General features: G+C 39.4%; 1 protein-coding gene across 3 annotated transcripts in view; it reads left to right on the top strand.

Annotated features, from left to right (window-relative positions):
* slx4ip (SLX4 interacting protein) overlaps positions 1-11227 on the top strand; it is a 45987-nt gene that overhangs the window by 31655 nt on the left and 3105 nt on the right. For all 3 annotated transcript variants that reach the window (XM_008430213.2, XM_008430214.1, XM_008430212.1), the window contains one exon: positions 2667-2755. In XM_008430213.2, coding sequence (XP_008428435.1) covers positions 2667-2755 — 89 coding nt within the window. The remainder of the gene's footprint in view (positions 1-2666; positions 2756-11227) is intronic.

The following is an 11227-nucleotide window of genomic DNA, read 5'->3' as shown; positions in this document are numbered from 1 at the left end:
ATATAATTAATCAAGCTATTGTGCATTTTAAATGTTCTTTTCTCTTACTAAAAATGGTTTCAAATCTAAGGCAGATTTTGATAATTAGGGTTCAAGTTTAAGGCAATGAAACAACACTGTAAAGCAGCAATATTTCAGATCTTCCAGCCAAACATAAAACCCAGTTGTAGTTATTGTTTTCTGATTAAAACCATAAAGCGGCATGAACTAGAAAAAAAGCAAACTTCCCTTTGAATTTGTGTACAATTATTGCACCGTTAATAAAGGTGCACACATATCACAAATATATCTTCATGAAGAATTTATTGTAACCTATATTGTCATCGTAACATTGTTGTTGTTAAAATAGTTTTAAACTATGAAAACCCAACCATTTTTACCTGAAAATCTGTTGTTACAAACCTTGTACAAGAACTCAACCTACTTTTAAGACTGATTTGCCAAAAACCTTGAAAACCTTAAGAGAATACTAAAAAAATTATCAGCTTTGCAGGTAAAGTTGTTTTGAGAACCACAGAGGCATCTTCTGCCTATTTGGGTAACTTGGTTTAGTGTAGAACATGTTTGAGCTCCTTTGTTTAAAACAAGTCTAAACTCTGAATCCTGGAAGTCACCTGAAAGTTGTTTATACTATACTCAGTAAAAATGGGTCACACTCTCTTCGAAAATGTTTGCTGTACTTATTTACCCGAGTTTAAAGGGGCAGTATTATGTACCATCAGTTAAAAAATTTTATATATCAAACATGACTTTGCAATATAACGCCTTGAAATTGGCGTCTGTCTCTTTAAAAAGCTCCTACTTTTCCGAAACTCTGTCTTCAGTATGTCATGACATGGTTTTCCTCCATAATGACATTTGCAACTGTTCTGTTTCTACGATGAGCTCAGCAGATGTGCTGTTAGTTCTACCAGCTGTTTGTTTGCTGTTTGCTAATTGCTGCTGCTGCTAGTCTGAAGGTGCTGGTTTGGGGGTTGCGGGGGAGGGGGGCTCTGTAATGTAGAAAGCCCAGAGGAGTTTTGTGGAAAAGGTGAAACTTAGAGAGCCAACATTTAGGTGCCCTGAACGGTTGTCACCAGAGCAACTATATATGAAAGAATTAAAGCAACACTCCAGGTATGTTTTGATAAAGGGATAACATTATAACATGATATAAAGCTCCTAAAAGTCAACTTTACATAAAACCCCCACTTTAATGAGTTGTGTACGCAAAGGTCTCCCTTTCATTAAATCATCTTTACCCGGTTGTTCATGCAGTGTTCTATGTGGGCTGGTTGCTATTTTCAGCAGTCATTGGGCAAGAGGTGGAATACACCTCTTGCCCAATGACAGGATCCAGGGACTTTGTGTGTCCCTGTCCATCAGGGGGACACACAACAGGACAAATAACCATGCACACACACACCTTATGTGACCAATTAACCTAAGCTGGAGAACCCATGCATTCACAGGGAGAACATGCAAACTTTTACTAAAATCTTGCACTAAAAAGAAGAAACAATTATCCCTGCAAGGGTTACACATTATCATTCTGAGAGCTGCAGAAGGATTAGGGCTTTGGACATCCGGCCGTAAGGCAACATCTTTTTAATGATCTTGAATGGCTGCAGTGCATGTTGCTTGTGAACGATAGCATATTAAAATGAGTTTTACTATCTACAGGCTTACTCTTCTGTTTTAGAAGTTTATAATTCAGAATAACGTTTGGATCTCCTGATCTCCTCAGTCTTCAAAAATCTTACTGAACAATAGGACTGCGTGATATTGCTCTTCACTTTTCTCTTCCCCATCATCGCAGAGGATACGTCGTTCTCCATGAGCATTCTCGTATTTGTTGCAAAGGTTTATTTCGGGTGAGGACATAAAAGGTGATGAGACCTTCTCTCTTGCTTATTGTCTCCAAGGAGATCGGAAGAACGGCATATTTAAAATTAGCAAATGCCGCATCTATGCAGTGTTTGCTATTGCGACCAACGCTGCCTGACTTGGAAAGAAGGGTTCAGACTTGTTTTACTAGTGCTTTCAGTTCTTGCCAGAAATTGTCACAAAGTTTTTTGCAGTAGTTGCGTAGACGTCTAATTTTACACATACATATAGTACATGTAAGTAATACTTCTCCTCCTCCACACATGAGGAAAATCATTGAAGAGGATTTAGAAAGGAAGCTTATGAGCAATGTAGCCCTCAACTAAAAGGTTACAGACAAAATTAATCAAATCGTAAAGTTAGAGATTTATTCCTTTTATTTTTTTAAATCCTTTCTTGTGTTGGTTTTTCATTAACTTGCCATCATCAAAATTGTTTACTTGATGGAAGAGTCTAGCTTAGGTTTTACATTAATCTGTTTTTCTTTTATTTATATTGAAAAAATTTATATGGCGCCACATAAAACAAAATTAGTTTTTGAAGTGGACATATTCCCTTTCAAAATCAGTTTAACTGTAGGTTTACTCCAAAACCCAGAGTTAATGTAAAAATGTAAACTATTTCTATGTTGTTGACTCGGCTCATAAAGTTCTGGATATATTTAAGCTCCCATTGTGTGATGAATAGTTTGTAGATGCTAATTCAAGCTTCCACCACAATTCCTCCAGTCTGACATGGACTGATAATTAGAGGTAAACCCACATTATTAAGATGTGTCCTGTTTCCCCGCCCGCTTTCAGATTTGCGTTTGTTTCCTGAGCGATATGTCGTGTGTGTGAGCTGCCCAGAAGATGCCTCGGTGCACCATGGAAACCCGAGCCTGGCCGCGGTGAGTGCTGTTTATACTCCTCTATTTCCCCTTCCAGTTGCTTGGCAAAAAGTTCAGCATTGGTCTGTGTGTTATTATAGAGTTTCATTGCCAAATTGTGCTCTCCCTTTATGCATAGTGGTCTGCTTTACTACAGGACAGGGGGTTTGAACTCTGTTGGAGCATCTTGTAGACCTAGAAAAGAAAATACAAAGAGATTTGTGTCAAGATGTTCAGGGTCGCCTTTTTAGAGATTAAGTCTAACCTACCACGATCAAACATGAAACATTAATTACATTTTTATATTTTTATGTTGCTAAAAGAGAGATTTATCAAATTGTACCTAGCTAATTGCGAAGCTTTTCTACACTTCTAAGTTCATCTTGGCATTAAAGTCAGCCCTGATTGTTTTAGGAATTTCACATTTTGTCACGCTGCCGCTGCAAATGTTAATGTTTTGGGGGGGATTTTAAAGGATAGATCAAAATTAAGTAGTACGTCATTGTAAATTGAAATTAATCTCTCTTTGTTTCTAAAGCTTTTACTAACGAAAATCTCAAAAAGTGCCATGTGTTTGTGTTTCATCCTCATCATGCTTCCAGTAAAGCCGTATGTTTTTATTGGCAGCTTCCAATTGCCCATCCTGTCTTTCCAGATTATGCTAGATTAGATGAAGACGGTCCGTTTTAATTTTTGCCACTGATTCTCAATTGGATTAAGGTCTGGACTTTGACTGGACCCATTTAAAAACTAAAATGGTTTGATCTAAATGTACCAATATTCAGTTTTCAGGGTTTTCCAGCCTCTGGCAGGTTTTCTGTCTGTATTTAACCACACCCATCGCCCCATCATCTCTGCTGATGAAAAACATTCCCACTGCATGATGCTGCCACCACTATGGCTCACTGTAGGATTGGTGTCCTGTACATAGCTTGTGGCAAAAATGCAAATAGGACTTACTGTGGCTTTTTTCTGTCCAATCTACCATAAAAGCCAGATCTGTGGAGGGCTAAACTACTTGTGGTTCAGTAATTATTTTCAGATCCTAAAGTGTCATTATGACATCTTTCTTTCTTGCCTGTTTAAATGCTTGGTTTGTCAGTTTAGGGGGACAGCCATGCTTTGGTTGGTTCACAGTTAAGCCAAACTCTTTCCTTTTTCGGTGGAGGAAGAGAACAGAGCTCAGTAAGATGTTCAAACTTTGGAATTTGATTTCATAAACCAAGGTTTTCACAAAACAGCTATGTTCTGTTTATGTGTTAGGCGACGTATAAAGCCTGTTGTTTACCTGTTGTTTACCAGGGGGTAAACAAAGGGTCCATATACAAATTTCTTTAAAAATCTGAAAACCATTAATAAATTTATTTTGTGTTCATCTGTCATATAAAATCATATTAAAGGCGTTTGTGGTTGTGACACAATATAGATCATTTTAAGGGGTGTGAATACTTAAAGCACTTTAACTTGGGTGGATTAAAACAAGTAAACTGTCTTCACTATTAGTGTTTCAACAGAGATTTATTACATTAATTTTGCAGTCTGAATGCTGTTTTTCCTTTTTAATATAATCTACTGTCCTATGATCAGTGTATATTTGATCCTGAAAAGCCCCCCTGAGTATTTTGGGAATTGGCAGTGGAGCCTCTCACCTTGGCACAGACATCGCACCGCCTTCCCATCCCATGATAAGTGGCCTGCTATTTTTCTGTGAGGGATTTTTATTTAGATTTTTTTTTTAAATACCTCAGCCTTTTCCACAGCTCGATTTCCAATGAAAGCAGCGATTGTAATATTTTTGTCAAGCTGCATAGTCGTCGACGAAGAGTTCAGATTGTGTAACCAATTTTCCAGTTCAAGGAGGCATTGCTGTCGATTGCGTTTCTCTGCTCAGGATGTGGTACTCTGGGATCATACAGTACAAGCAGAGGGAATTGGAGGGTGGGAGTTTTGTGGTGGGGCTCTCACTAGCTCAGCCGTGTTTGTGAGGGGAAAGATACCAGACAGAGAGGCACAAGGATTTTCACATGACAAAAGGAATCATTTGTTCACTTCCTCTTGCTCTATTCTTAACATGAAATGCACGTCAAAAATCAGAATTCTCTTGTAAACTATAATAACGTTGCTGTCTAAGATGAATGTGGTCTTTAGAGCTTCTTTCAGACTTGATCTTGTTTTTGAAAGTCTGTAATCCCACAATACTTGACAGCATTTGCATGCAAGACTTCAAAAAAAAAAAAAAGAAAACGTTTCTGCTTTTTTTTTTTTTTTTACCACATTTGCGTGTTTAAAGAAGTTTCAGGTTTGTCAGGATTCAGTTTGTGTGACTTGCAGAAGAAAAACTGTAACCACAGTGGAAATGTAGACAAATGAGAACATTTTATAAGGTCAGAGGAGCTGAGTTGTGAAGAAACTGAGGTAACATCATGGCATCCATCGCAGATCCTTTTCATGTAGGATTACTGTGCACTCCCATCCTCTTCTGGGACAAAGTAGCGTTTTTGTTTTTTCCTGGCTGTGAGTCTGTCGAGACAAATTTAATAACTTCCATTTGACAAGAACAAAATACTAGACTTTGTTTAAATTTCTGTCTGTTAAATGCATCAAATTGGGACTTCCAGCATGTTTTTTTTTTTATTTTTTTAAAAGTTTTACTTTATTAAACTTTCTTTAGGTGTTCTATGCAAAAAGGCATTAAAATCTGTTTCTCTCCACATGCATCGGTGACGTGTTTCTAAAGGTTGTTCTGTTCAGCAACTTTTGGATACATCCCTGCTCCAACGCACCTGAATCAAAATTTTTAGTTACTTCCTTGGCATGCCAACAAGTTTTGCAAAGACCTGGTCACTTGATTCAAGAGAGCCGGGATTCTTCCAAAGGTTGTAGGACAGTGAGAAAAAAGGGAGAAACAATAAATCAAGCAAATGAAAATTTTTCAGTTTCTTTTAATTTATCCTGCGTTTAATTGATTTATTGTTTATTGCGACAGGCCTACCTACACTGCCCTCACTGCATGTAAATATTTAGTGATTGAGTTGGGGGCATTGCTTTATAATGAAGGAAGGAAGATTAGGATTAAAACATAATCTAATCTTAAACTTGGAAGAAAGAAATTCAAATGTCAATAATTATACCCAACAACACAAATCAACTCAGCTTCATTTGAGTCAGTATGAATAAATGTCATTTCATCCAGTTTAAAGCGTGGACATTTACTCAGCATTTTCATTTGTTTCATAGATAAAATGTAGATGTTCTTGCAGACATCAGCTTGTTTTAAACTAATGGCAATACTGAAGTTTTAGTTGGTGAGAAACTGTTGTCTTCCCCTCTTGGACATCTAACTTTAAGTCTCCTCCCTGTTTATTTTTCCAACTTGGAACTGGAACATTTTCTTACTTCACACAGGGAGCACAAAAGGATATGACAAAATCGCAGAATAAGTACTTATCCAGTTTTAGTACTGCTTTAAAATATCTCAGTATAACAGTACTTGGAAAACCTTGAACACACTGCTGGCATTGCTTCTCTGTTAAACAACCTACAAATACAATCCCACTCTGCATCACAATCACTGTCACATGACCAAATATCACATGACGCAAAGAGCAACAAAATGGAAGCAAACATTTACATTACATTGGACCAGTTTTACTTATCAGTCTAATACCGATGTGTTAAAAATTGACCAATACAGGATTTAATGGATATATCTTGCAACCCTACTGTTAATTGCTGTTCTCAAAGAGAGAAAATGGAATCATCATTTTCAGTAGAGATACATCAGCATTTTCCAAAACCAGAGATGTGGAATTGGCCTATAAACTCTGACCTGCGCATCTTTTTGTGATTCTGTGTTGCTCTAACTAATGCCAAACTTCCACTTCTCTTCACTCCCCAACTTTTACACAGATGGCCAGTGCTCATCTCACCGCTTTACTAATTGAATCTGTAGGACTCCTCTCATGTAGACAGCTGTCTTTTTGTTTAGTACGTGATTGGATGTCGGCTCTAAATCGGTTTCTCTGGACTCTGTCAGCAGTTCTTAAGTTGTCATGCGCAGCCTCTCTTGTTTAACAGATAGAAACCAATGGTTTGTCAGGAACAGTTGAACTATCCAGCAAATGCTTTGGTTTAAGCACAGCGATGCCTTTAAAGCTGTGACAGAGATGTCTGGAGTTTAGAGAAGTCAATCTTGACATCTATATTAGCCAGATGCACTCAGTCTGTTATGACCTAGAAACCTTTAAACAACTGTGGCTCAGAAAAGGTTGAAGCTTTCAGACTGCTTTATTTTGCAGACGACAGTGGGAGGCAAACAAGAGGTTTTGTGTGTTACCAGATTTTATTGTTTTGTTGTTTTTTTTTTTTTTCTTCTTGACTTTTTGAAAATTTAAAGTCCCCTCATGAGAAGTTGCTTGTGAGTCAGCCCGCAGTGAAGGAGGGCAGTATGGGAAGGAAAGAGCTTGTTTAGGATTGTCGATGTTTTGTAGTCAGGCAAAGAGTGGGCAGCTGAGGTGAGCGCCGTGCTGCGCCGCAGAAGTTTGGATCAAAGGGAGCACAGATGTGTTTCCAGACCCCCCCGCCCCACTCCGTCCTCTTCTGAGCTCTGGACGAGGCTTTGTGTTTATTCATGACCTCAGCACGGCTCTGTTTCTCGCAGCTCCCAACAGCTAGCTGCGGCCGTTTCCCAAACCTCCGGGATCTACCCATCTCCTCTTCTAGGTCAAATACACGGGTGGGATCTCTCCCAATACACCGTTAAGTCCCTTTGATTCCACTCGGCCTTTTGATGTTTTCTCTGATTTTTCTCAAAGTGCAAGCAGTTAACAGCTCTTGCTAATCCATCCCCATGGGTGGATCCAAAAACTTTAGTCATTGTTGGAGGATAAGAGCTGTCCTCTGTTTTGCACAAGTCTGTGCCCATGCTTGTTGACTTTGTTGCAAAGAAGATGTGGTGAGCTTAGACAAACATGGCATGCTTTTCTTTATGGGAGAAGGGTGGGTGTAGGATGATTGGTGGAATGTGTGGAATAAATTTGTGAACATCTCGGCAGGAGGTATTTCTGCCTGGAAGGCTGGTGTTTTTGTTTCTTGGTGCCAGTTTGAAGGTTTTATAAACGTGGCTTTCTCGTGGAAAGAATAACTCAGTATTTAGATGATTTGAGGGACTCTGGCATTTCATGTTGATGTGAGTTATTATCTCTCCAACGACGATGAGTGAGTAATTGGATTTACGGGATAAAATCTGACTGGCTTTTTGTGTGTTAGGCGAGATGTAAAGATTTCGGGTAATCCAAGAACAAACAACCTTGTTTCCACTATTTTACTGTAGATGAGAGACGATGGGTGCTCCCCACGCTGACATTGCTTTTGATTTACTATGATGAGGGTTTTTTTTTTTATATAGTTGTTTCAGGTTCCAGACAAATTTGAAATGCCCCTATGCTTGACTGAAAAGGTTTAGTCTTATTTAAAAGTCGCTGCTTGTCTGCTTGCATTAAGAAACAATCAGACGTTATAACATCACCTTTAATCAGCCTTTATAATGTGTGAAATTTCCATAATTTGGCAATGACACATTTCTATGTTTTTTTTAATTTTTATTTTTTATTGTACTTCACAAATGTGCTGAAAAGGAAAGTCAGAAGAAAAAAAACATTTGCAGATCTGCAGTTATAGACTCATTCAACAGATTATTTATTGTAAGAAATTTATCACTAAGTGAAACATATTATGTATGTTAATTCTAAGCAGATGGATGTTTGAATCCCTTAATTTCTGTTGGGTTTTTTTTTGCTTGCAGTTAATGAAAACATGACATTAAAAGAGGCTCATTGGGATGTGTTTTCTAATTTATTGAATATGACTGTACAGTGTTCAATTCAGAAACATAAATTCACTCTGCACCTTTCAGATGTTTCTTTAAACCATTTATTGGACCACATATAACTTTCCTTATGCTTCACAATCATGCACTGATTTGCATTAGTTAATTTTATGAAATCCCATCATACGTCTGCTTCCGTTGTTTCTGTATGGAGTTTGCATGTCCGCCTCTTGGTTCTGTCTGGACGCTCCAATTCCTCCCAGTGTCCAAAGACACTCTTGTTTGATTAATTGGTCTCCCTGAATAGCCCTTAGGTACGACTGCATGTTTGCGTCTTTGTTTGTCCAGTGTGCCTCTGTGTAATCCGTGAGAAAGCCGGTCATTGCAGCAGTGGAGTGTTTTAGATCAGTCGGACCGTTTTGCCGGATCACTGCATTACTTCAAGTGCAGCTGCATTACAAGATAACCAACATAATCCCCTGCTGTCTGTGCTCCTGCCTTATCTGAGGTGACAGAGGAGAAACTGGTGTTTTTATGGAGTATCTGCTTGGTTATCTTTTTGAAGTTGCTTCCAGGAGCCATTAAGAGCTGGGTCAAGTTATAAGAGCGTGTACCAGCATCCCTTTAAACCAAATAATTCATTGTCTCTGCTCTCGCTGCCCTTTTGCCAGGCTTATCTTTACAAACTGACATCCAGATGTGCTGCCTTGTTGCAGCTGCTCTGGTGGAGCTTTGCTGCTTTGTGGGATTCAGGGAGTTTGGATGTGTAGAAGCTGTAGTAGACATTTTTACTGCCTGTCACTGTTGCTATTCATAGGACTCTCCAGCTATCCAACTAATTTCCCTACAGTACAGTTTTATCCTCGAGGCTTATGATAAACACAATGTTGCCCGATCTCTTTCTTTCAGACTTCCAGACTTTTGGCGCAGATAAATTGGCTGCCCGATAAATCGGTGCATCCCTAACTATATCCAATTGAGAATCTGTTAGAAACTTTGAAAATTGCTGTTAATGGATGCTCGCCATCCAATCTGATTGAGCTTGCTCTGTTTTGCAAAGAAGAATGTGCAAATTTTTTGATGTGGAGATATGCACAGCAGGTAGAGACGTCATTTTCTTTCCATTTAGGTTTAGGGTATGAAAACTTTACGGTGGTGGACATTGAAATTATAAAACTACATACAATAATATTCATTTGGGGAAGGAAGTTTTACGTGAACACGATGAAATCTTTGAAACGAAGCAATCTGATTGGGTAAAAGGAACACCGGATATGTTGTTTACAATCTTGACTTTCAGGGTCAACGGCAGACAAGAATAATTTAAGCATTGCCTCCTTCTGTCGATTTAATCCTCTTTATTTCTTTTTTTTTTTTTTTGTCCGCCTCGTACATCCGACCTTCCTCTGTTCGTCCCTCTTCCTTTCCAAGACTCGGTTCTTTCACTCTCTTGTTCTTTTGAAGTCTCCCCGACAGGAACAGAACGACTCTAAACTTTCCCAGGGAGCCTCCCTTTGGCTCCTTGTTGATTTTTCTTTCATGTTCACGTTCAAACAGGATTTATTCATATTAAACAGCCGATAATGCATAACAAGGCCTCACAATGCTGATTGTGGCCCTCACGTTTTGCACTTTCTTGCCTGCTGCTGTTGTCGGGGTGGGTGTGCGAGTGTGTGGGCGAATGCAAGTTTGTACGTGTGTCCCTGCCGCCAGTCCAAAGGCCAGCTGTAGCTCTGGCTTCCGAGTGAGAGCAGAGAGTGAAGCGCTGCCCACACTGAAAAATGAGTCCGCTCTTACACAAAGAGCAGCTTGTGGACAGCTTCCTGTGTGAGGATTCTTACTCTTGTGGGCATGTTGATGAGACGTCTGAGGTCAGGCGGTGTGACTTTGGGAGGTGCCTCTGCTTTTGTGCTCCTCTCCAAACACTCTTTTCTTATTCTGCCTGTCTCTTTTCCTTCCTTTTTACTTCTCCTCCTTCGTTACTCTCCCTCCGCCCGGCCTCTTTAGTCTCTCCGCAGTTACTAGGTCTCAGCATCCAGCGCTAAGCCACAATGCTCCATCTCACTCCTGCAGCTTGGGGCAATTACTCCTTTTCTCTTGCGTTGCCACTGGTATCGTGTTTGTGGAAGTGGACCTTAATGATTTTTCATCCTGCTTTAGAAACAACTGGCAGACGCCAGCGCTCACCACATCGGCTTTCCCCGTCTTAAAGAGCACATTGATCATTTTACGAACCAGTTTATAGGAGGGCAATGATCTGAGAAATGGCCGATATTAAATAAACATGGCGGCCACTCTGTTGAGTTTTCCCAGATTAAACGTCCGTGTGGTTTCTTTTCCCCGCTGTGACAGTCCATCGTTTCCAGTCATGAAAGGGACACGGATCTGCGAATTGCATTGTCATCTTGCCCTGAATTGTTGTCCACAGTGAAGTAACCTCACTCGTATTGGCTGAGACGCTACTAATGTCTTTTGGTAAAACCCTGATTTTTATGTTTCTTTCATCACAGCGGTTACATTTTCCACTTATCAGTTCAATTTTTTAAATTTTAGTGGTGGGTCACATTTCTAGTAACATGTCCTGCAAAAGTATTCCCATCCCACATTTTTTTTATGTTACAGCCACAAACGTCAATATACTTTAGGAGGATTTTATGTGATAAAAC

The sequence above is a fragment of the Poecilia reticulata genome, linkage group LG15 (genome assembly GCF_000633615.1).
Source record: "Poecilia reticulata strain Guanapo linkage group LG15, Guppy_female_1.0+MT, whole genome shotgun sequence".
Classification (NCBI taxonomy): Eukaryota; Metazoa; Chordata; class Actinopteri; order Cyprinodontiformes; family Poeciliidae; genus Poecilia; species Poecilia reticulata.
Note: the sequence above shows the minus strand (reverse complement) of the source record. Positions and strands in the feature narration are given on the sequence as shown.